Source organism: Phyllobates terribilis, unplaced genomic scaffold, assembly GCF_046119375.1.
Source record: "Phyllobates terribilis strain yellow unplaced genomic scaffold, ASM4611937v1 Scaffold_12__6_contigs__length_324123572, whole genome shotgun sequence".
Taxonomy (NCBI): domain Eukaryota; kingdom Metazoa; phylum Chordata; class Amphibia; order Anura; family Dendrobatidae; genus Phyllobates; species Phyllobates terribilis.
Genome location: NW_027362772.1, coordinates 9,091,228 through 9,118,773, shown reverse-complemented (window position 1 = coordinate 9,118,773; position 27,546 = coordinate 9,091,228). Strand labels below are relative to the sequence as shown.

The following is a 27,546-nucleotide window of genomic DNA, read 5'->3' as shown; positions in this document are numbered from 1 at the left end:
ACCAACAATCAGGGGAGCAGTGACATCGTGGAAAGAATCTTTCCACGATGTCCTGCTCCTGGTTACCAGCCTGCTGAAGCAGGAGCAGGCTGGTAAACATCGGGTTACTAGGGGCACACGCGCAGCTAGTAACCCGTTGTTTATCATGGTTACGAGCCTGCTAAAGTGAGCGGTAACCTCCCGCTCACTGTAGCAGAGTGGTAACTATGATAAACAATGTGTTACTAGGGGCACGTGTGTCCATAGTAACCCGATGTTTATCATAGTTACCAGCCTGATCGCTGCTCCCGCTGGTCACACACAGCGATGTGTGCTGACCAGCGGGAGGGCAAAGACCAAAAAATGGTCCAGGACACTGTGCAGCGATCAGCGACCTCACAACAGGGGCCTGATCGCTGCAAAGTGTCACACATAGCGACATCGCTGGTGAGGTCGCTGTTGCGTCACCAAAACCGTGACACAGCAGCGATCTCGCTAGCGATCTCGCTATGTGAGACGGGGGCTTAAGATCTATGATGAACCCTGGTAACCTCAGCTGATAGGACAGAAGGGAACTGGTTTTACGAGTTGTATACACCACCTTTACACAACTACTGTAAATCTGCTTCTGATTTGCCCAGACTGAGCTTCTGTTCAGAGAAAAGTCCTTCCCCCTCCAGCAAAGCACACGGTCTTATATGCACACATTATATATATATATAATAATAATATATACTCACACACATGAAAATATTTGTATATATATTATATGTATACTGTGGGGAAAAAAAGTATTTAGTCAGCCCCCAATTGTGCAAGTTCTCCCACTTACAGAGATGAGAGCGGCCTGTAATTGACATCATAGGTCGACCTCGACTATGAGAGACAAAATGAGAAAACAAATCCTGAAAATCACATTGTCTGATTTGGAAAGAATTTTTTTTAATATATATAAATATGCATGTATTAAATTTTTATATGAAATGATTATTTGTTATCAAGAGATAATACTCAAATAAAAGCTGCGACACCTTCCCATAATGGCTACAGCCAGAGGGATCAAAAGAGAAAACGTATTCAGAACATACCCCGGCCCCTCACACCACTCCAACGCCGTATTGCTGATGCTTCGTCAGGGGCACTGTGATTTTCTTGATTTTTTTTGCATATTCTATATCTCATTGTTAAAATTAATCTACCCTTAAAATTATAGACTCTTCATGTCTTTGTCAGTGGGAAAACTTACAAAAACAGCAAGGGATCAAATACTTATTTCCTTCACTGTATATATATATATATATATATATATATACATATATACACACAGTATATATATCTATATATATACAGTATATATATATATATATATATATATATATATATACACACACACACACACACACACACACACACACACACACACACACACATACACACACTGCTCAGAAAAACAAAGGGAGCACTCAAATAACACATCCTAGATCTGAATGAATGAAATCTTCTCACTGAATACTTTGTTCTGTAGAAAGCTGAATGTGCTGACAACAAAATCACACAAAAATCATCAATGGAAATCACATTTATTAATGATAATAATAATCTTTATTTTTATATAGCGCTAACATATTCCGCAGCGCTTTACATACATTATCGTCGCTGTCCCCATCGGGGCTCACAATCTAAATTCCCTATCAGTATGTCTTTATTAACCAATGGAGGCCTGGATTTGGAGTCACCCCCAAAATTAAAGTGGAAAAACACACTACAGGCTGATCCAACTTTGATGTAATGTCCTTGAAACAAGTCACAATGAGGCTCAGTATTGTGTGTGGCCTCCACGTGCCTGTATGGCCTCCCTACAACGCCTGGGCATGCTCCTGATGAGGTTGCGGATGGTCTCCTGTGGGATCTCCTCCCAGACTTGGACTAAAGCATCCGCCAACTCCTGGACAGTCTGTGGTGCAACGTTGGTGGATGGAGCGACACATGATGTCCCAGATGTGCTCAATCGGATTCAGGTCTGGGGAACGGGCGGGCCAGTCCATAGCTTCAATGCCTTCATCTTGCAGAAACTGCTGACACACTCCAGCCACATGAGGTCTGACATTGTCTTGTATTAGGAGGAACCCAGAGCCAACCGCACTAGCATATGGTCTCACAAGGGGTCTGAGGATCTCATCTCGGTACCTAATGGCAGTCAGGCTACCTCTGGCGAGCACATGGAGGGCTGTGCGGCCCTCCAAAGAAATGCCACCCCACACCATTACTGACCCACTGCCAAGCCGGTCATGCTGAAGGATGCTGCAGGCAGCAGATCGCTCTCCACGGCGTCTCCAGACCCTGTCACGTCTGTCACATGTGCTCAGTGTGAACCTGCTTTCATCCGTGAAGAGCACAGTGTCCTGCACGGTCTTGGGCTGTGAGCACAACCCCCATCTGTGGACGTCGGGCCCTCATACCACCCTCATGGAGTCGGTTTCTAACCGTTTGTGCAGACACATGCACATTTGTGGCCTGCTGGAGGTCATTTTGCAGGGCTCTAGTAGTGCTCTTCCTGTTCCTCCTTGCACAAAGATGGAGGTAGCGGTCCTGCTGCTGGGTTGTTGCCTTTCTACGGCCCCCTCCACGTCTCCTGGTGTACTTGCCTGTCTCCTGATAGCGCCTCCAGCCTCTGGACACTACGCTGACAGACACAGCAAATCTTCTTGTCACAACTCGCATTGATGTGCCATCCTGGATGAGCTGCACTACCTGAGCAACTTCTGTGGGTTGCAGAGTCCGTCTCATGCTACCACGAGTGTAAAAGCACAGCCAACATTCAAAAGTGACAAAAACATCAGCCAGAAAGCATTGGTACTGAGATGTGGTCTGTGGTCCCCACCTGCAGAACCACTCCTTTATTGAAGGTGTCTTGATAATTGCCAATAATTTCCATCTATTGTCTATTCCATTTGCACAACAGCATGTGAAATTGATTGTCAATCAGTGTTGCTTCCTAAGTGGACAGTTTGATTTCACAGAAGTTTGATTTACTTGGAGTTATATTCTGTTAAGTGTTCCCTTTATTTTTTTGAGCAGTGTAGTATGGTTGGGTAGTAGTTAATAATTTCTACATATTTTATATATATAATAGAATATAATTTATATATATTTCGCATTTATAGATCGATATTTTGAGAGATATTTTCTTATATCTTATTATGCATTTATACTATGATCTCATATAATCGTGTTATACTTCATGCTTCACTGTTCTCTGTGGTGTCCTCGCTGGCCGTATCAATCTCTGCTCCATGACGTGCGGTCACGTGGTTCCCCATGTGCTTGCTGAATGATGGATCATATGACGCGTTTGCCATGGATGCGGTGGTGTAGCAGTGATTGCCATGTGTCATGCCACGCCCTCCCCACACCCATTGGCCGAGAGACTACACCCCCCCTTTTCTATTGGCTCAAGGGCCCTTTTTAAACCCTACCCACCTACACTGACGCCACCTCTTGATGAAGGCAGCCGTGCTGAAACGCGCATCAGGGTGAGCGCAATTGAGGGGCGTATTCACATCGACTGTGGCTGTAAGTATTCTATAGGGTTCATGCTACACTCTTTTTGCTGCCGTTCTTTAATCTTTTTTCCTACTTAGGTGCATTTTCTAGGCTTTAATATGTATTAGGATATACTTTTATCCTGTAGCCTAAGAGGTCAGGGCACTGATACCACTTATAAAGATCTGCTGTCCCCAGTATGAGCTATCTATATTAGTACTTGTATATAGACAGCGGTGTGACTAACCTCTTATATAGCAACTACTTCTGACCTACCTCACAAGCACCTGCACTTTTATTGAATGCTTCACTGCATTTTAACAATATATTCTTATTTTTTGGCAGCCCAATTATGTATTTACATCAGAAAAGAATCATGTTAATTTGTCTCATGCTCCTCATTAGTGCTCCTCCATTGTTTTACTATTAACTGTCTGTTTCTGCGATTCATATTTTTTTCCTGTATAAATTATAATTAATAACATTTTGTAATTGTTTCACTATTATATGGGACTCTGACTTGAAGTTTTTTCCTCTTGTTTCTTATGTATGGAGGAGTATATGGGGCCCATTATACTGTATACTGGTTGGCCCACGACGTTGTCAAAGTTTTCATGTTTTGAGTTTTACATTCCTGATGTAGAATCAGTCTGGGTAAATGTACATGGACATGGCAATAATGGAAAGCTGCTAATTGGACTTTGCTACAAGTCTCCTAATATAGCTGAACATGTAGAGGATGAAATGCTGCAACAAATTAAAAAGGCAACAAAAATAAGTCATGGTGAAAAGTGTTGGATCCCTTGAAATTGTTCCAGAAAATGAAGTAATTCTCCCAGAAAATTATTGCAATTACATGTTTTGTTATACACGTTTATTTCCTTTGCGTGTATTGGAACAACACAAGAAAACAGAGAAAAAAAGGCAAATTGAACATAATTTCACACAAAATAGGCCGGAAAAAATTGTTGGCACCTTGCCAAAATTGTGGGTAAACAACTTTGTTTCAAGCATGTGAAGCTTGTTCAAATGCAATTGTGGCAAGTAACAGGTGTGGGCAATATGAAATTCACAACTAAAACTAGATAAAAAAGGGAGAAGTTGATTCAATCTTTGCATTGTGTGCCTATGTATGCCACACTAAGCATGAAGAAAACAGAAAGAGGAGAAGAGAACTGTCTGAGGACTTGAGAACCAAAATTGTTGAAAAATATGAACAATTTCAAGGTTATAAGTCCATCTTTAGGGATCCGCATGTTCCTTTGTCCAAGGTGCGCAGCATAATCAATAAATTTACAACCCATACAGTCAAATATGGTGGAGGTTCAAAGGTGTTTTGGGGTTGTTTTGCTGCCTCTGGCACTAGGTGCCTTGCCTGTGTGCAAGACATCATGAAATCTGAAGATTACCAAAGGATTTTGGGTCACAATTTAGTGCCTAGTGTCAGAAAGCTGGGTTTGCGTCCTAGGTCATGGGTCTTCATACTTTACTTTCCCCTTGTTGACAGTGTGTTGCAGCCTCCCCTCTGGTTCCTCAGGAGGTATTAAGAACTCCTCAACAGCTTATTAGGGAGTTAGGTCTGTGGTGGCGTTATTAGTTGTGCAGCTAGGGCCTTTCTTGTCTGTACAGAGACTAGTTGTGTGTAGTTGCAGCATTCTCCCCTGTGTGGGTTCTCCGGTGGTTATCAAGATGCGCTTTCTGGTTAAAACATTTCCCACAATCTGAACATGAAAAAGGCTTCGCCCCTGTGTGGGTTCTCTGGTGCTTAACAAAATCAGATTTCTGGTTAAAACATTTTCCATATTCTGAACATGGAAAACGCTTCTCCCCTGTGTGAATTCTCTGATGTTTGATAAGAGTTGATTTGTCTGTAAAACATTTCCCACATTCTGAACATGAAAATGGCTTCTCCCCTGTAAGAGTTCTCTGATGTATATTAATATATGATTTCTGTACAAAACATTTGCCATAATCTGAACATGAAAAAGGCTTCTCCACTGTGTGGGTTCTCTGGTGCTTAAGAAAACTAGATTTCTGGTTAAAACATTTTCCACATTCTGAACATGGAAATGGCTTCTCCCCTGTGTGAGTTCTCTGATGTGCGATAAGATTTGATTTCTGTACAAAACATTTCCCACATTCTGAACATGGAAAAGGCTTCTCCCCTGTGTGAGTTCTCTGATGTTTGATAAGAGTTGATTTCTGTAGAAAACATTTCCCACATTCTGAACAGGAAAATGGCTTCTTTCCTATGTGAGTTATCTCATGCCTAACAAGATTTGATTTCCGATTAAAACATCTCCCACACTTGGAGCAAGAAAATCTATTCTTCGCTGTGTGAATTTTTTGATGTTTAAGAAAAGACTTTTTGAGAGGAAAACTAATTCTATATTCTGAACCTGAAAATGTCTTCTTTGCTTTAGGAGCAGTTTGTTTTTTAATGCTTATTTTGTGACTATGATTTTCCTTAGTAGTCAGTAATGAATCAGAAGACAGGACCTGTTTCATAGAATCAGATGACAGATCTTTGCTGTGAAGGGATGATGGTATATCTGGAGTAATGTCACTCACTTCAATTGTATCCTGTGGGATCTGAAAAACGTCTGATTTGAAAATTGAAGATGTCAGCTGTCCCTCTGATCTCCGGGTACAGTTATCTGCCAAGAATAATTATTTTTTAATAAAAAAGCCTTGAATTTTATATTTTTGAACATTTCTACTTAAACTGTCTGTAAAAAAAGGCAAGTTATATAAAAAAACATTCACTTATTCACCAGGACAATGACCATCTAATAGAAAACCTCATAGGATGAACCAGTGGAGCGTGGTGTCCAACTGTTTGCTCATTCTGCTTCCCAAATATGGAGTAAAAGGCGCAGGCTCTGTCCAGCCACTAAGATTAGGTAACCTGGGACCTGTAGTACCATCCAGTCTGGCAGTGTGGATGTGTGTGCTGTCCAGCTGGAGTAATCTGCTCCCTGCTTCAGCCATTTGGAAAGGATGTGTGTGCTGTCCAGCCGTGTTCTCCACTGGTTCAGTCCTCTGTGATCAGCTCCCGGCTTGTGTATTTGGTTCCTGTTGTGACCTCGGCCCGTTTACTGACTACTCTTGTGTCTTCTGATTTTATACTTTCTCTGCCCTCCTGGTTGTGATCCGGCTACCTGACTATTCTTCTTCCCATCTCACTCCACAGAACAGCAGGTAACACCGTGGCCCAAGCCTAGGGGTCTCTGTGTAAGTCCAGATCCATGTAGAGGGGTTAAAGGTTGATGAGCAAAGTAATTTGTGAAATCAGTAAACAGGGTAGATAGTGACAAGCCAGTTTGTGGTGGCCATCTTTTGAGCTGACAGGTGACCATGAACAGTGCCCCCAATACATTGTGTCTGCAAACTATTCCAGCAAGATCTGCATTCAAAGAGCTAAGTAGCGCTCCTTCCCTTTTTAACCTGCCATGTGCCCAGACAGTAGTGTACAACCGTATATAGGGGATTGTCAGATTCAAGAGAAGTTGGAAAATAATTTGTAAGGTCCATTTGTTTCCTATTATCCTTTGTGAAGAATTCAAAAGTTATCACCACATAAAGTGACACACGTCAGATTTGAAAAATGGGGCCTGATTAGGAACATAAAACTGTCTGCGGGAAGGGGTTACATCAGAGGATTACTGAAGTCAAAAACTGAGTATAGACAATAACACATCTACTGAAATGATCAAACTCAACAGTCTTCATCCGAGAAAAATGAGTAACTAATGGTGAAACCTCTCTGGGGTAATTAGAGTCTGGGGCTCGGTGGCTCTTGGCAATCTAAACTATCGTAAGGGACAATATTTTCTGTCAGATGAGTGTCAAGAAGAAATATTAGACATTTAAAGTGAAGTTTTTTACAATACTGCAGAGGTGAGGTGTCTTAAATTTAGATCTCTGGTATTTGGAAGAGGCAATGGAGATCTTTATTCAAGGACTACCAGGGAGTTAAAGACTCACATAAGTGAGGCCGGCCGATCCCACCACAATCAGACTATCATACAGAATGAACTTGTAAAAAAAAAGAAAGAATATATAAACAAGTAACATCCCCAACAACAACGTAAGTATGAATGGAGAAATCCAACACTAAACTGGAGTTGGCTCATTTATGGTGGACCATTGGAGGTATGATGAGTCCTGACTAGAAGAGTAGAGAAAGTATTAGTGCCCCCATTTCAGGAGAGATTGTGCAGGAATCTGAATTTCTTAGGATTGAAAATATAATGGAATTTCTGATTAGTGTTGAGTGAATTTGTTCGGCATTTCAAATTTGGGTTCGGGGTTCCGGCTTGTTCGCACCAAAAAAATCGGCTCCACCCATGAACATCCCTGATTTGCCACGCTGTCACGCAGATGTGCGCAAACAAGCCGGAACCCCGAACACGAACCCAAATTTGAAGTGCCGAACAAATTCACTCAACACTATGATGTGGAGTGTATCCATGAAACCAGGGCTCGAGCCATGCCACCACATCTCCTGCCGGCGTGAATAAATGTATATTAGAGCCATCAGCCACGCACAACTTAGAGATATATCATGGCACAGGTGTAATGTTTTTTGTGTAGGTTATCGCAACCCTGTTTGAAGATAGTCGGTTTTAAAAGAAATTGAAAAGTCAGGATAAAGGGAAACTCTGTTATTGTACAGAAATTCACACTTGGCCCTCACTGCACATTTAATGTTGTTGATCAAGAAAGTGAAGTTTAGCCAGAAAGACTGGACTTGGTCTTGTAGGAACCATATGAGAACATTCAGCAGCACAGAGGGGAGAGAAGGTAGATTCATCTAATAAGATATCAGGGATCTAGGAAGCCAACAGCATCATTACCCTCCGCTTTCTCTTACAGGCCCATCAGAATGTTTTTCTTCAAGTGATTTTCTCACTTGTCAGCACTTTCTACGTACGCTGTAATTTGGCTTTGTAGTTTACAGACCTGGGCAGGTAACGGTCAGCGTCTACTAATCCCAGGGGGAGGTGGATCCTCCAGGTTATAAGTTCTATAGAAAAGATCTTTCACAATTACACAAAGTAAATTGAATATTTTTGGACGGAGGAGAATGTTGTGGTCTAGCGGCAAAATGGTGATCACATGATTGTGATACGGCCGGACTACACGACCGATAAACCAGCCACAGCTGGTGACTGAGAAGAATCTGTGACTTCTCTGCATTTAGTGGTTACTACTCACCTGGGTAGTCATATGTAGGAATCTCCTCCTTACACCGCTCATCACCCCTCACATATGTCTCTGTAGTATTAATATGGGTCATATCTTCACCCTAAAACAAATATTATAAAAGTCACAGACAGATGGAGAAGTCACATCTATGATCAGCTCTAATCCTGCCATCTCCAACGTTCTCATTACACAAATATAAAACATATTAATGGTGGATAAAACAAGACTGAAGACATGACTTTTACAACCGTCTACACATCATAGGGGAAAACTCATGACATCTTCTATCTACCTGAGGAACATTGGGATCTTCTTGTTTACAGTCCAGTGGAAGAAGAGGACGGGGACATCTCTCTGGTGTTGTCCTCTTACTGGATAGATCTGGAGGAAACACATACGGGGACTGAATTCATTCTTTACATACTGATAATTATAGGCCGTGTGTATTTAGTCCTGTCTATTACCTGGTGATGTGAGGGGCTGGGGAACCTCCATCATGATCTTGTACAGATCTTTGTGTCCTTCTAAATACTCCCACTCCTCCATGGAGAAATAGACAGCGACATCCTGACACCTTATAGGAATCTGACACATACAATGATAGAGTCATCCCCCCGATCCCTTCATAGTGTTACTGTATAATGTCCCAGCAATGTCACCTCTCCAGTCAGAAGCTCAATCATCTTGTAGGCGAGTTCTAGGATTTGGTCATTGATGTCCTCATGTATCAGGGGGTGAGGTGGAGGCCCCATGATTAATCTCTGGTTATGGAGAGACACATTTATAAATCTCACTACAGACATTTCCAGAGTCCTCACCTCTCCAGTTCTGTCCATCTGTTATTCCCATAGATAAGAATGATGTAATGTGATGTCATCAGAATCTCTCACCTCTCCAGTAAGCCGGAAGAGGATCTCTAGGGTGACGTGTAATATCCTCTCCACCATCTTGTCCCTGTCTTTATCCATCGTTGATGGGTAAATCAGGAAAATTTTCTTATATAGACGATTTTCACTGAGAGGATCCGGTATTGTAGAGATCTGAACGAGAAGAAGATGAGCCGATGTGACATCATAAAAATCCTGTATAATAATACAATTACTGGAGATAATAAGGGGAAACATATGATGAGATTTATTATTTTATAGTATTTAGTTTTTTCTTTACATCTAGTAATAAAACCTACATATTTTAGGCCACAGACAACAACCAGTTTCTTCCTCGAAGTCTGCAGCTGAATACGTTTCTCATAGACTTATCTTCCATAACGCTAATTTTCGTCTCATTTTCCGTCACTGGAATTGGCATTAGCCATACTGCAGGAGATATTTATTTCACGTGACATGAGAAATAACTACTTCATGATGAGGCAACATCATCTACTACGGACCTAAAACCATATTTGGAGACAGTCCGTCACTGACTACATCACCACTGGCCGTCTGTATGAATGTTTCCCGTCTTCCCTGAACAGTAATCTTCTATCAAGTTAGATCTCATGTCTGATTCACACACAGAAGTTTGAGGCTTTTATAAAAGCTGTTTTGTTTGCACAAATGCCGCGGACAGAAATTATTTGATACTAAAGTCTACATGTACAGTGTATTATGGGTTTCATTTCTAGCCTTAGGCTTTCCTATATTACAAGAAAAAACCCAGAAAAAAGCAGATATTAAAATGTTTCAAAAGAAAATTGGCACCAACAATTCTTGTAAAAAGAAAAAACATGCAAAAAGCAGAAGACACATTTTGTAATTTTTTAACATGTTATGAACTCTTTTGGGCACCAGAACATAGATGTACACCTCAGGGATGGCACAGGTGCGGCTGCAATAAAATCCCTGGCAGTTTAACCACTTGCTCCTGCAAAAAGCAAACATGGCATCTAAGAAGGTGTGACAGAGTTCGGCTGAATGCCCTCCTCCCCCAAGTACTGGGCCTGTAATGTACAAAAGTCTATTAGGCCAGGCCAGAGGCAGAGTTCCATAACTTACTTTTTAACACCTTCATAAACATTAGACTAAAGTTACATGGAAGCACTGATTTTGGTCGACTATATAATGTATTTGGGGACCTCCCTACAGATGCAGTCAGTCATACAAACCACAGGAAAGCTGGAATATTTGTGTATGGGGGAATCTGGAGAGATAGCCATCTGCCAAATGATCCTTCAGCCAACACTTATCTCCTGTGTATGGGGCAGTTAGTATTACACTGACAGGCAGTGATAATACACGGCACTACAGTAGTACAGTGCATCACCTGAGCAATCAAAGGCTTCTGTGTTGTATGATCGCACTAATGAGAGGTATTTTAAAAAGTTTATAAAAAAGGTTTAAAAAAAGTTTTAAAATGAAAATATCACAGTTTTAGCAAAATAAATATTTGTCACTATAAGGTAAACATGCAAATAATGAGAAAATGGAGAGGGAGGTCAGCTCACTGTTTATTTAATGCACCTTGTCTGTAGAACACCGCATGGAGCCGCCCTGGTCAGGGACTGTGAAGACCCGGGGTCTTCTGTGGGCGTAACGCTACTCAAACAACACAGGGTGAGGGTAAAACAGAGTGGCAACACTTTACTGAACCACAAAGCGGACATTAAACATACAGAACAGTCCAGCAAATACCCAAGATGGTACATTACACAGTTTCATTCTTCCATCTCCGCCCGCCTGGGATAGAACAGCTGCGACTTTGGAGACTTCCAGGGCCAACTACCTCAACCAGTGGCCCTCCGCTTCTGGTGGGCCCCCACAGAGAGAAGGTAGAGGCAAGCTTAGGAAGTCAACAGTCCATCGAGGTACAAGACCAGGAGACCCGATGGTCCCATCTTGGCCTCTCCGAGAGTTTCCATGGGTTCTAGGTGACCGGTGGGTCCCTCCTAGCAACACCAAAACAGCATATCCATGGGGCCAAGTGACTTTTTCGTCCTCTCCTGGACTTCCCAAAAGTATCCATGGTCTCTCTGATGGTTAATGGAGTAGATCTGAAACTTTCCAGTGAGGGCTGATACCCTTAGACTAGAATCATGTAGAATACAAATCTGTGTCTCTTTAGATGCCATGCAATCCATCTACTTTCCTGAAGGATGTCTCCCATTCTCCTTCCAAAGTCCTTCTGATGTTCCGTGATTCTCTGTCCCAAATTTCATTCTGTCTACAGCACTACAGACACCCCTGTTTATATTTACATCTGTGTGAGGTCATAAAGCCCAGGTAAAAGAGGTATAGGTGCAGGGATCACCTATCATTGTTTGAGCTAATCTATTTATATAGTTGGTATCACAGGGGCTGTTGTAAATAAACTTTCAGCTGACTTAGTACAATTTGTCATTAGCACAGTAAACATGATTGTTTCCAAACGAGTAGAATTCAGCATTCAGGGTTATACAAATACTATGACCTTTTTGATCAGCAAGAGAAATACAACCCCTGACGAAGCTACTGTAGTAGCGATACGCGTAGGGCTTACCTCTCTACAGTGGACTCCCTCCGTAGGTATCCATGCCCTATGTGTATCGCTACTACAGTAGCTTCGTCAGGGGTCGTATGTTTTTTAACCACTTGTGTGTCCCCTACATGAAATAAAGTTGCTATTGTATTTATTATTTGCAGTAATTCTTATTATTTTTGGATGTGCATTATCTCACTGTGCAAGCTTTTCTCTACCTACTTCTTTAAGTGCTTTGTTGCACAGTTACCATTGCACAACGTACCATATTTCAGTGATTTAGATTGTGTGGTGCCGACTGCCAAATATCTTAATAGATTAATGTCTTCTAATACATTTTTTTAGCGGACCTGACGTGCATCCCACGTATTGTAGTTAACTCTCTATACACTCTATTAAATAAATGACCCCCTATAGTGTTACAATTGATGAAATTGTGTATTGAAAATTGCTGTACCGTTAGGTTTTCTTCAAATGTGTTGGTTTTATTAACATAGTTGCATGCTTTACAGGGTGTATGTCCACATTTAAAAAAACCCTTATAGGACAACCAAGTTACATTGCGCTTGATATTTGTTTCTTGCTTATTCCGCCTGGTGTAGAAGCCTTTTTGCATCCAAAACTCAAACAAAATATGCAAAAGAATTTACAAAGTCTGGAGGATGCTATCTCAGACATCAAAAAAACTACGTTTGAGAGAGATATCAAAGACTACGAGTCAAATTCAATTTACACATGGAAATTAAACAAACCAGGAGCTACTGTTCTGAAATACAGGTCACAAAATAAATTCAAAGGAAATAGAGGAGAGCGGAGGTCAGCTTCACAAATCCTAATGTGTCCATGGGTTCCTCTAATTATAATTCTCTGAGGACTTATCTGATGCATCAGTGGGATCAACTAAAGACAGATGGAACAAAAATAAATTCTCAAGAACGCCCCACAATCCAGCACAAAACAACGGGCAGCAGAAAGCTCAAACGTGCCCGGACATGTGCGTTCCACGCCGGAGTGCATCACGGTCTCCTATCTGCGAATGCGCATGTCCGGAAGCATGCGTTCCACGCCGGATCGCATATGGTATTGGATTGCATACCACCAACATAGAAAAATCCTATCTCTGAGATCAGCATCATGGGAGACTAAAAACAAGTACTGCACATCCTCCTATCATGTAATAGGCAAATAGATCTACTTTATCACCACAAAAAATATGGGATGGTGGCCCACAGTATATTCCTAAATGGTCAAATTTGACCTCTATTGCACAGTTAGAAATACACAAGGATCACCACACTTGTTAATGATGAAATAGTATAAGTGGAATATAATTGATAAGTAATAATTCTGATATAGAAGCTCAGATATCTCGGTGAAGTACAACAATATGTGAACCCCATTCACAGGGAACTGACTAGCAATGGGTAGAGCATAAAATCCAAAAAATATAATCAAGAATGGGGCTGTATTCACACAAAACAGGCATAGGAAATTTGGTCATTGAGTCCCTTAGGGGCTCGAGAATCCAGTCTAACAATCCACTCACTTTCCTTTCAGAGGACACATCTATTGTGATCAACTCCTCTCACATTGGGTTTAACCACCACAATGATACAAAAGGAGAGGTCTCCGGTTTCACCTCGATGTGCACTGTTCATGTGTCTCACTAATGGGATCTCCTGACCATGGCGTATATCGCCCAAATGCTCCCCTACTCTCCTCCTAGACTCCCTCTTGATCTTGTCTACATATTCTAGGGGGCAGGTGCATGTGGCCATATATACTAGTCCTGAGGTTTTACAACTGGAATAATTGCACTGGAAAGATTTTAACCATGGAGGAACTTGAGAAAGATTTACATGGTCTCATCCAATTACATGTACAACGTTCTCCAGATCTAAAGAAACCACAGATTCTTCTATCTAGCCAAGTCCCCTTGGGTGCAGGTTTTTTATAGACACTGTGCACTAAACGGTCCCTAATTGACCAACCCTTTCTGAAAGTAGAAGTGGAAAGTGGAAGTAGATTTCACAGCACCCTCAGGTCCGGGTCGACCACAAGTATATCCCAGTGTTTTCTGAGGATATGAAAGATACAGTCACTCTGATTGTCATAAGATTTTCTTACTCGTGTAGTCCAATCTTCTTCTTGGTCTCTTGGATTGGTATGGAGGAGTGTCTCTCTCTCCCATTTTCTGCAAACGATGTTGCGGAATCGAAAATGTACCATGAGTACCCTTTATCCCTTAATCTGGTGTTCAGGTCTATTGCCTGTATATTAGATTCTGTGACATTCGAGCAGTACCTTCTCAACCGTAAAAATTGGCCCTTGGGTTTCCTCTTTGTATGGGGATGGGGGTGGTGGTTATCCCACTTCAATAGTTTATTAGTGCTTGAAAGTTTATGGTAGATGAGTGTCCCTAGGGTCCCATTTCAATCTTTCTTGATCAGTACATACAGGAACGGCATGTGTACTAATTCTCCTACACATGAAAATGGATATACTCTTGACCTGATCTTCGCCTGGCTCTGTTTAATACATGACTTTACGAACACTCCTCTTCCGCTCTCAGATCACAACCTTCTTTCATTCTCTGTCAAGAACTGTCACCCTGCTCAAGACACCCCCACTTTCCACACCTATAGAAATATACAATCCATTAACACCCAGAAATCTATGAAAACGTTGCAGTCATCATTGGCCCCAATCTCCTCCCTCTCATGTCCTGACTGTGCACTGAAGCATTATAACGAAATATTGCTATGAGCCCTGGATGAAGCCGCACCTCCTACACAGAGAACAACTCGGCACAGACGGCGACAACCCTGGCACACGCTGTAAACACGTCTTCTCCAGGGGTGCTCCAGGTGCCGAACGGCTGTGGAGAAAATCTAATCTGCCCGAAGAATTCCTCCATTATAAATTTATGCTTAAAACCTATAACTCCGCCCTTCACCTCTCCAAACAAACCTACTTTAACAACCTCATCATCTCACGGCCCAATAAGCCAAAACACCTGTTTGATTAAGGAGAGAGTGAAAAGTGTCAAGAAGCACAAGGCCCGACCACCGACCTCAGCGCTGACGATCTGGCCAATTATTTCAAAGAAAAAAATTGACCATATCAGACAGGAAATTTTCTCCCAGTCCTCAAATGTAATGCATGCTCCTCCCTCCCACACTGCATCTTGCTCATTTTCTGACTTCGAACCAATCATGGAAGAAGAAGTGACAAGGCTCCTTGCTTCCTCTCGCTCTACCACCTGCACCAGTGACCCTATTTCCTCACATCTCCTTCAGTCCCTTTCTCCAGCTGTCACCACGACTCACCGAACTAAAATATTCAACTTCTACCTCTCATCTGGTATTTTTCCCTCCTTTTTTAAACACGCCAGCATACATCCGCTACTTAAAAAACTATCCCTCGACCAGAACTGCACGGCCAACTACAGACCTGTTTCCAATCTTCCTTTTATCTCTAAACTCCTGGAACGCCTGGTCCACTCCTGTCTATTACGCTATCTCTCAGATAAATCCCTTCTTGACCCTTTACAGTCTACTGAAACTGCACTCACTAAAGTCTCTAATGATCTACTAACAGCCAAATCTAATGGTCACTACTCCCCGCTGATTCTCCTGGATCTCTCTGCAGCATTCGACACTGTGGATCTACCTCTCTGACCGCTCCTTCACTGAGTCTTTTGCTGGCTCCTCTTCCTCTCACCTTCCCCTTATTGTTCCTCAAGGATCAGTCCTAGGCGCCCTTCTTTTCTCCTTATATACCGCTTCTATTGGACAAGCAATCAGCAGATTCGGTTTTCAGTACCATCTCTATGCTGATGACACCCAATTATACACCTCTTCTCCAGACATCACCCCTGCATTATTACAAAATACCAGTGATTGTCTTTCCGCCGTCTCTAACACTATGTCCTCCCTCTATCTAAAACGGAATCTGTCAAAAACTGAACTACTCGTATTTCCTCAATCCACTAACCTACCTGTGCCCAATATTGCCACTTCAGTTTGTGGCTCCACCATTACTCCCCAGCAACATGCCCACTGTCTTGGGGTCATACTTGATTCAGGTCTTTCCTTCACTCCTCACATCAAATCACTCGCTCACTCGAGTCATCTACACCTCAAAAACATCTCTAGAATCAGAAATTGTCTTACCTTTGACTCGGCAAAAACTCTTACTGTAGCTCTTATTCATTCTCGTCTAGACTATTGCAACTCTTAACTAATCGGTCTCCCTCTTTCTAAACTTTCCCCTCTCCAATCCATCCTTATCGCAGCCGCCAGGGTCATATTCCTCACCAACCGATACACCGATGCCTCTTCCCTGTGCCAGTCATTGCACTGGTTACCCATCCAATACAGAGTTCAATATAAACATCACTCTCACCCACAAAGCGCTCCACGATTCAGCACCACTCTACATCTCCTCCCTCATCTCAGTCTACCACCCTTCCCGTGCTCTCCATTCTGCCAATGACTTAAAACTAAAAGCCTCCATAATCCGAACCTCCCACTCCCGTCTCCAAGATTTCTCGCGTGCAGCACCAACTGTTTGGAATGCACTACCCAAGACAATTCGATTAATTCCCAATACCCACAGTTTTAAGCGTGCCATAAAAACCCATTTCTTTAGACTATCAGTGAATATGAATAGCGGTACCAGAGCGCCAATAACAGGGCAAAAATATTAAAAGGACTGATTTATTAATATACACACAACGCGTTTCGGTGGACACAGCCACCTTCATCAGGTGTGACAAGCAGCAAACAATTGATCCTTATATACATTTGACTAGGTATACAATTACTTAAAAGGGGCGGGGCCAGATACAGAGTAATACCTCTATATTAACCCCTTGAGTTCATATATGCTCAATAAAGTAAAAAGGATTGTTATAAATTAATGCCTAATGAAGCATATAGGGTTCTTATAAAAAGGATTCGCTGTATAAAAACTTGTGAATCCTATAATCATAAATAATAATTTTTACATACAACATAAAACAATGTATAAATATAAAGTTATAAAATTACAATCAGTTTCTATCATTATAATTAGGGAAAAGTAGACGAAGAAAGGAAAGAGAAACAAAACAAAACAAAAAAATAAATAAAATTTTTTTTTAAAAAAAATATTTTTTATTATCCAAAAAAAAAAAATTTTTTTATTATTTTTTTCCTTCTTTTCCTCTCTCCTTTCTCTCTCTCCTCCCTCCTCCCCTCCCTCTCTCCTTTCCCCTCTTCTCTCTCTCCTCCCCCCTGCTCCTCCATATAAAAGATATATATAATAAAATTGCTAAAATATAAAAACAATTATTTAAAAAGTTGTCTTCTCTATATTAAGGTTCAAACCTTCAGGAGACAAGGTTCCCATTTTGAAAATCCAATAATTTTCATGTGTAATGAGACGATTTAGTCTATCAGGGTGTGTATCAACTATATGATCAATGATAGTTAGTTTTAGGTTATTAGGATTTTTTTGATGTTCTTTTAAGAAATGATTAGAAACACTATGTAGGGGAAAGCCGTTTCTAATATTTTGGCGATGTTTATTTAATCTGGAGTGCATTTCCTGGATAGTGCGGCCAATGTATTGCAGGCCGCAGGTGCACTGGAGCAGATAGATCACATACGAGGACTGACATGTAAGTCTAAAGCGAATGGGATATATCTCTCCAGTGACCACAGAGACGAATGTTTTAGCTCCGTTATCAATGGATTGACAGCATAAGCATTTAGGGACGTTGCATTTATAACATCCATTATTGCTAGTAGGAGCTGAATTTAAATGGTTCGGTCTTCTACCAATTGTTGTATTGCTAGGGGCTATATAGTTTCCTAGATTTTTACTCCTCCGATATATGACATGAGGAAATTCCGGTAAATGACCAGTTAATATTGGATCATTACTTAAAATGAACCAGTATTTTTTTAATAAACTGGATAACACTTGCGTAGGTTTACCATAGGTAGTAATCAGATTTAAACTGAAATCGTTGTATGGCTCTTGGCTGGTATTCTTGGATTTGTTGATACACAAGTTCTGTGATAGGGATCTAGTTTTGGTGAAAGCATCCTTTAATAATTTCTGGGGGTATCCCTTAGCTCTAAAACGTTTTTGTAAAACCTTAGATTCCAGAAAAAAATCCGAATCATGTGTACAATTTTTTCTGACACGCCAATATTGACCGTATGGAATATTTCTAATCCAGCTGGGTAGATGGCCACTGTCAAATTCAAGATAGCTATTTACATCCACTTCCTTAAAGTGGGTAGATGTGGATATTTTACCTGAATTGTCTATATTTATCTGAAGGTCAAGATATTGAATATTACTCTCAGATATGGTAGAGGTAAAGTAAAGACCCCAGGGGTTAATATAGAGGTATTACTCTGTATCTGGCCCCGCCCCTTTTAAGTAATTGTATACCTAGTCAAATGTATATAAGGATCAATTGTTTGCTGCTTGTCACACCTGATGAAGGTGGCTGTGTCCACCGAAACGCGTTGTGTGTATATTAATAAATCAGTCCTTTTAATATTTTTGCCCTGTTATTGGCACTCTGGTACCGCTATTCATATTCACTGATTGTCCCTTTCCCCCTGTTGGGGTGCGGTAGAGCTGCCTTTAATTTATTGTTCTTTCACCTGTGGGAGGAATTTAATTAGAATCACTACCCAGGTTTTCCAAGCTGCGCTGCCCTAACCCCTCCGGAGCGCTGCCTGGGGTGTTGGTGAAGCTGGGCGTCCATCTCGGCGTTACATGCAACTAACCTGACCACGTGATCCACCACCGAGAGATCAGGATCTGTGAACGCCGCTGGAATTAGATGACAGCCACCAACAGAGCGGAGCTTGTGGAGCTTTACACTGGGGTTGTGCAGAGGTGCACAACTTCATAAGGTTAGTAGCCATCCTCACACCCCTCTAACAATTGCAATACTGAGTCACCCATTGCGCCTTGTTCTCTCCTCTCTTTACATTTCTTTAGACCGGCCTATCACCTCAACACACTTATCTAACTGTCCCAGTTTGGCCCATATCAAAAGTTTCTTCAAAATCATGCTCATACCATCCATGCACTGATTAGCCTCTGTACTGTACACATACTGGCTGGCGACCAGTTCATATAGTGTTATGTACTTACCCTATTTAGCATATTAAGGCTGTATTATAGAATATATGTACATTTTACCTTTGTGTCTCCCCTACTTCTTTATAGACTGTAAGCTTGCGACCCTCACTCCTTTTAACATCTGAGTTAAGCTTATTCTGTAAAGTCTGTATTGTCTGTAGAAGTCCCCCCTAAAATTATAAAGTGCTGTGGAATATGTTAGTGCTAAAAAAATAAAAATTATTATTATAATTAAATTCAGATGTGAATCGAAGGCCCACTCTATTGATGTTGAGGTCCCCGACAAATTAAAAAGATTGTTCACTCGTCCCCGACCAGATGATAAAAATGTAGTCAATATATTTCTACCATACCCCAGTATATGGATGCCACCACTTATAATCATCTCAGAATATTGTGGTTTCCTCCCAACAGTCCAGGGATAAGTTCGCATATGAGGGGGCACAGGGGCTCCCCATCGCAGTACCCCTGAGCTGGAGGAAGTACTGCCTGTCAATAAGAAAGTAGTTATAAGTAAGAGTGAATTTTAGAAGATCCTCCATGAAGTCATTATGTCTGCTACACTGTATTGATCTCGATTAAAAGAAATGTCTTACTCCTCTGATACCATCCTCAGGCCGTATATTACTGTACAAAGACTCGATATCTAGTAAGGCCGGCTGCTCCCCTACATGCATGTATACATGCTCGAGGGTATACATGGAGGGGAGCAGGCAAAGGGAAAACCAACTCCAGAGGGATTATTCCAACTGCAGGACCTCAGGCGGTACTGTAGGGGCATCATACACACTGCATAAGGGGCATAATGGGGGCATTATACTGTGAGGGGGGCATCATACATACTACATAAAGGGCATTACACTGTGTGGGGGCACCATACATACTGCATAAGGGGCATAATGGGGGCATTACACTGTGTGGGGCATCATAAATACTACATAAGGAGCATAATGGGGGCATTACACTGTGTGGGGGCATCATACATCCTGCATAAGGGGCATAATGGGGGCATTACACTGTGTGGGGGCATCATACATACTGCATAAGGGGCATAATGGGGGCATTACACTGTGTGGGGGCATCATACATACTGCATAAGGGGCATAATGGGGGCATTACACTGTGTGGGGCATACATACTGCATAAGGAGCATAATGGGGGCATTACACTGTGTGGGGGCATCATACATACTGCATAAGGGGCATAATGGGGCCATTACACTGTGTGGGGACATCATACATCCTGCATAAGGGGCATAATGGGGGCATTATATTGTGTTGGGGGCATCATACCAATGCAAGCTTGTGTCCCTGTTGGAGGAAAAGTTGCGAAATCTAGAAGAGAGGTTAACTACGTTGAAAATCATTAAGGAAGGTGAAGAGTTCTTAGACAGAGCAGAATTATCTCTTCATGATTCAGAAAGAGAAGAAATTCGAACTGCACCTGAGGAAACAGAGGAATGGAAGCATGTGACCCACAGAAGCAGAAGGATCGAGAGGCAGTCAGCACCCATACTGCTCAGGAACCAGTACCAGGCTCTCACGCAGGAGAACCATGAAGAAATACAGCAAAATAAGACTTTGCCAGCAATGTATAACCTTGTAAGCCCTCAGAATCCTCCTGGATGGAGAAAGAAGAATGTTGTGAAGAAAAAACGGAGAGTGGTGGTCATGGGGGATTCCCTGTTAAGAGGAACAGAGGCCGCTATCTGCAGACCAGACATAACCTCAAGAGAAATGTGCTGTCTTCCAGGAGCAAAAATTAAAGATGTGTCGGACAGGATATCAAGACTCTTCAGACCTACAGAGCACTACCCATTCCTGCTAATACATGTGGGGACAAATGACACCGCAAGAAAGGACCTGGAAACCATCTGCAGTGACTTTGAAGACTTAGGCAAGAAAGTGAAAGAATTGGGAGCGCAGGTGGTCTTCTCATCCATCCTCCCAGTGGATGGCCATGGAACAATGAGGTGGAATAAGATTCTACAGGTGAACAACTGGCTACGTCGATGGTGCCGTCAACAAGGATTTGGATTTCTGGATCACGGAATGAATTACCTATACGATGGACTACTTGCTAGAGATGGGGTGTACCTTACGAAGACTGGAAAACATGTATTTGGAAGTCGCCTTGCTACACTCATCAGAAGAGCTTTAAACTAGAACAATGTGGGAAGGGAAGCAAAAGGCCAGAAAAAGCCATACAGCTGACAAATACTATTGAGATCTCTGCTACTGGAAGTGGAAAGGAAGAACAAAGACAAAACAATTTAAATAATAAAAATATGGGAGGAAGAGAAACCAATCACAAACTAAAATGTTTTTATACAAATGCACAAAGCATGGGCAACAAACAAGGAGAATTGGAACTACTAATGCAGGAAAAGGAATATGATGTCATTGGAATCACTGAAACTTGGTGGGACGATACACATGATTGGAATAAAAGGCTAAAAGGATACAACTTATTTGCAAGAAACAGACTTGATAAACGAGGAGGAGGTGTTGCATTGTATGTTAGAAAAGCGTATATCTGCACAGAGATTGAAGCTTCAGAGACTGGGAGTTCTGTGGAAACTGTTTGGGTAAGAATACAAGGAGAGAGCAACGGAAAGGACACCATTGTAGGCATTTACTACAGGCCACCTGGGCAAGCTGAAGATATGGATGAACTCTTTATGTATCAAATGACCAAGTTCTCCAAAAAATATGACGTAGTGGTCATGGGAGATTTCAACTATCCAGACATTTGTTGGGAATCTCTCTCAAGTAAAACTAACAGGTCAAGCAAATTCTTATCCTCTCTTGCTGACAACTTTATCTTCCAAAAGGTAGGGGAGAAAACAAGGGGATCTGCTACTTTGGATCTAATCCTTATAAACAGGGAGGAAATGGTTGAGGAGGTAAAGGTGGCTGGGACCCTAGGAGGCAGCGATCATGCTATTATAGAATTTTGGATAACTAGAGGAGGAAGACATGTGAAGACTCAAACTTCAAGGTTAGATTTTAGAAAGGCAGATTTTAAGAGACTCAGAAAGAGAATAGGAGGGATCCAATGGCTGGATGTCCTTAAGGACAAAAATGTCCAGGAAGGATGGGAAATTTTTAAAAATGAGATTCTCAAAGCACAATCGTTAACAATCCCGAAAAGTAGGAAGAATGGGAAGCATTTAAGGAAACCAGGATGGATGAACACAGAACTTAAACACATGCTAAAAAGAAAGAAAGAAATGTTTATTAAATGGAAAGAGGGAGGCATATCTAAAGAAGATTATAATGCAGTCTGCAGTTCCTGCAGGGCACGTATCAGGGTAGCTAAAGCTGACAATGAATTAAGGCTTGCAAGAGATGTCAAAAGCAATAAAAAAGGATTTTGGGGGTATGTCAAAAGTAAAAGAAAAGTCAAAGATGCTATAGGATTTTTACAGGATGAAAATGGAGAAATGGTAAGAGAGGATGTTGAGAAGGCCGAACTTTTTAATTCCTATTTTGCATCTGTTTTCTCTCAGAAAGAAAATGTAACATCAACTGATCTTCACTGTCCTTTTAAAGGAATAGAGGAATCCAAGTTATCTGTAAACAGAAAGATTGTGAGGGAATATTTAGCTAACATAAATGAGTTCAAGTCTCCAGGTCCAGATGAATTACACCCCAGAGTACTGAAGGAGATCGTAGAAGAAATTTTAGAACCACTCTCCATAATCTTTGAAAATTCTTGGAGAACAGGAGAAGTCCCAGAAGACTGGAGAAGAGCAAATGTTGTTCCTATCTTCAAAAAGGGGAAGAAGGTGGACCCAGGGAACTATAGGCCGGTGAGTCTGACTTCTATACCAGGAAAGATCTTTGAACAAATTATTAAACAACATGTATGTAAGTACATGGATAAGAATGAAGTGATTAACCAGAGTCAGCATGGGTTTGTAACTAACAAGTCATGTCAGACTAACTTAATTTCCTTCTATGACAGAATCACTGACTGGGTGGATCAGGGAAATGCTGTAGATATAGTATATCTTGACTTCAGCAAAGCATTTGACAAAGTATCTCACACCATCCTTATTGAAAAAATGACCAAGTATGCAATGGACCAGGCAACTGTTAGGTGGATTCATAACTGGCTTAGTGATCGGACTCAAAGGGTGGTTGTAAATGGCTTCACATCCAGCTGGATGAATGTCTCAAGTGGGGTACCACAGGGCTCCGTCCTGGGACCTGTATTGTTCAACATCTTTATCAATGATTTAGATGAAGGAATTGAGGGTAAACTGATTAAATTTGCTGATGACACAAAGCTAGGAGGGATAGCTAATACTAGAGAAGAGAGAGAGAGGATTCAAAAAGACCTAAATAAACTGGAGCAGTGGGCAGCAACCAACAGAATGGTTTTTAACAGGGAAAAATGCAAAGTACTACATCTGGGCAATAAAAATGAAAAAAGCATATACAGAATGGGAGGAAAAGAGCTAAGCAACAGTACATGTGAAAAAGACTTAGGTATACTAATAGATCATAGACTGAACATGAGTCAACAGTGTGATGCAGCAGCAAAAAAGGCAAATACAATTCTGGGATGTATTAACAGAAGCATACAGTCTAGATCACGTGAAGTCATTATCGGTCTTTACTCCTCTTTGGTCAGACCTCATCTGGAATACTGTGTACAGTTTTGGGCACCACATTTTAAAAAAGACATAGACAAACTGGAGCAAGTTCAGAGAAGAGCGACCAGAATGGTGACTGGTCTGCAAACCATGTCCTATGAGGAACGGTTGCAGGATTTGGGAATGTTTAGCTTGCAAAAAAGAAGACTGAGAGGAGACTTAATAGCTGTCTACAAATATGTCAAGGGCTGTCACATTGTAGAAGGATCATCTTTATTCTCATTTGCACAAGGAAAGACTAGAAGCAATGGGATGAAACTAAATGGGAGGAGACACAGATTAGATATTAGAAAAAACTTTTTGACAGTTAAGGTGATTAATGAGTGGAACAGGCTGCCACGAGAGGTGGTGAGTTCCCCTTCAATGGACGTCTTCAAACAGAGGCTGGACAGACATCTGTCTGAGATGATCTAGTGAATCCTGCTTTGAGCAGGGGGTTGGACCAGATGACCCAGGAGGTCCCTTCCAACTCTACCATTCTATGATTCTATGATTCTATGATTCATACTGTATTGCCAAGTTTTTAGCAATAAGGTTCGGATATGACTTTAAAGAAGGCAACCACTTGTAATATAACGCAATTTTATTTATAACACTTAATTTGAAAGATAAAATACAGAATCAAAGGAATAGTATGATATTATGATATTGCGTACACTTTTGTAGATTAAAGGTTACATACTTATAAAGGTTACATACTTACTATTAGATAGCAGAAGAAAAAGATTTCCCTAGTAGCATGTACATCATCTGTCTGGAAACTTCAGCTGGAGAAGCATTCAGCGATGGGCAGAGAATGCATCCTAGGTCCTACACTGTGAAGAGCATCCTCTTCACAGGTCCACAATGCTTCTGCCATAACTGAATTCTTCAACAGCTTTTATATTTTAGAAAAAGGCTTACCCAACCTAATATTACGTAAGCATGAAAGTTCATAGGTTATTGTCCAGCATTCCAATCCTGTGACAGTGGCCAGCTATCACAGATAAGCAATGCCGGACAAGACCTGTTCACGGACCATTCTACTTCTGTCATAATGTTTACATTTGATAAGAGTAAATCCTACACTGGGTTATAAATCAGAACAAGGTTTTCTTCCCAGACAGTATATTGTGTTAAGAAGCTATGTATCAGTGAGATACATTCACAGATAAAGTATACCTTAACACAGAATATATAAGAATATTTAATTAAAGGTTGGATACATCATAATGGGTTTCAGATAGCCACTTATATTTTTGGTACTACAATAAGCTTCTCCATCTTAAGCCATATGCCTGTAGTCTTATTTACAATATTGTGCAATCGTCGGTCTCTGGTTCTAGCAAACACAGCGTATACAAAAGGCTAACTCCCTTCAGTAATAAAGATTAAACCTCAGACTGTTAGCAAACTTAAACTAAAGCTATGCTTTAGTATGTCAGTACTAATGACCCCTAGTCTACTGAGGTAGGATACCTACAAATGCTGACATGTCTGGTTCCTATTTTATTTCAATATGGATTTGAAATATAAAATAGCCATTTTTCATACTCATACTACACATACATCCTGCATAAGGGGCATTACACTGTGTGGGGGGCATCAATCATCGTGCATAAGGGGCATAATGGGGCATTACACTGTGTGGGGGCATCATACATCCTGCATAAGGGGCATAATGGAGGCATTACACTGTGTGGGGGCATCATACATCCTGCATAAGGGGCATAATGGAGGCATTACACTGTGTGGGGGCATCATACATACTGCATAAGGGGCATAATGGGGGCATTACACTGTGTGTGGGCATCATACATCCTGCATAAGGGGCATAATGGAGGCATTACACTGTGTGGGGGCATCATACATACTGTATAAGGGGCATAATGGGGGCATTACACTGTGTGGGGGGCATCATACATCCTGTATAAGGGGCATAATGGGGCATTACACTGTGTGGGGCCATCATACATACTGCATAAGGGGCATAATGAGGGCATTACACTGTGTGGGGGCATCATACATCCTGCATAAGGGGCATAATGGGGGCATTACACTGTGTGGGGGCATCATACATCCTGCATAAGGGGCATAATGGGGGCATTACACTGTGTGGGGGCATCATACATCCCATATAAGGGGCATAATGGGGGCATTACACTGTGGGGGGCATCATACATACTGCATAAGGGGCATAATGGGAGCATTACACTGTGTGTGGACATCATACATCCCGTATAAGGGGCATAATGGGGGCATTACACTGTGGGGGGCATCATACATCCTGCATAAGGGGTATAATGGGGGCATTACACTGTGTGGGGGCATCATACATACTGTATAAGGGGCATAATGGGGGCATTACACTGTGTGGGGGGCATCATACATCCTGTATAAGGGGCATAATGGGGCATTACACTGTGTGGGGCCATCATACATACTGCATAAGGGGCATAATGAGGGCATTACACTGTGTGGGGGCATCATACATCCTGCATAAGGGGCATAATGGGGGCATTACACTGTGTGGGGGCATCATACATCCCATATAAGGGGCATAATGGGGGCATTACACTGTGGGGGGCATCATACATACTGCATAAGGGGCATAATGGGAGCATTACACTGTGTGTGGACATCATACATCCCGTATAAGGGGCATAATGGGGGCATTACACTGTGGGGGGCATCATACATCCTGCATAAGGGGTATAATGGGGGCATTACACTGTGTGGGGGCTTCATACATCCTGCATAAGGGGCATAATGGGGGCATTACACTGTGTGGGGGCATCATACATCCTGCATAAGGGGCATAATGGGGGCATTACACTGTGTGGGGGCATCATACATACTGCATAAGGGGTATAATTGGGGCATTACACTGTATGGGGGCATCATACATTCTGCATAAGGGGCATAATGGGGGCATTACACTGTGTGGGGGCATCATACATCCTGCATAAGGGGCATAATGGGGGCATTACACTGTGGGGGGGCATCATACATCCTGCATAAGGGGCATAATGGGGGCATTACACTGTGGGGGTCCTGTACTCTGAGAACAATACGTTTCCTCCCTTCCTGTCTCCATAGTTGGGTCGTATGTATCTATTACAGGAAACAGAACAGAAACCTTATGATTCTTATAAAGGGGCAACACAAGACCCCAAAGAGTCTCCGTGCTGAAGGGGTTAATGCCCCCTGCGCCCAGTAATGGGGGTCTCCACATACCTCCACCTGCAGAGCCGCCACCACATATATGGCTGTTGTGTGCGAACAGGAGCTGTGATGAGGTCACAGGAGGGGAGGAGTCAGGGGTCACATGATCAGGGGCCTCAGTGGATGCAGGACTCTGCTGTGCTGGTTGTCATGGTGCTGGATGAGCTGAAGTTTATGTGTGGGGTCAGGAGGGGTTTACAGTGCGGATGTAGCAGAGCCGCGTGTGTACGAGGTGTGCGGAGCCGCGCGTGTACGAGGTGTGCGGAGCGGAGACGCGTGTGTAATAGGGGTACGGAGCAGAGCCGCGCGTGTACGAGGTGTACGGAGCGGAGCCGCGC

General features: G+C 42.0%; 2 protein-coding genes across 2 annotated transcripts in view; both read right to left on the bottom strand.

Annotated features, from left to right (window-relative positions):
• The window catches only part of LOC141171872 (uncharacterized), a 400,751-nt gene that overhangs the window by 19,415 nt on the left and 353,790 nt on the right, over nt 1-27,546 (bottom strand). The window contains exon 11 of the mRNA XM_073655503.1: nt 23,535-23,541. Within this exon, the coding sequence (XP_073511604.1) occupies nt 23,535-23,541 (7 nt within the window). The remainder of the gene's footprint in view (nt 1-23,534; nt 23,542-27,546) is intronic.
• On the bottom strand, nt 1,637-27,313 carry LOC141171882 (uncharacterized). The gene is made up of 7 exons (XM_073655519.1): nt 27,221-27,313; nt 9,624-9,773; nt 9,393-9,494; nt 9,198-9,318; nt 9,026-9,114; nt 8,743-8,833; nt 1,637-6,179 (listed from the first exon to the last, which is right to left on the bottom strand). The coding sequence occupies exons 2-7, from the start codon at nt 9,699-9,701 to the stop codon at nt 5,155-5,157; spliced, it is 1,506 nt and encodes a 501-aa protein (XP_073511620.1). The 5' UTR covers nt 9,702-9,773; nt 27,221-27,313; the 3' UTR covers nt 1,637-5,154.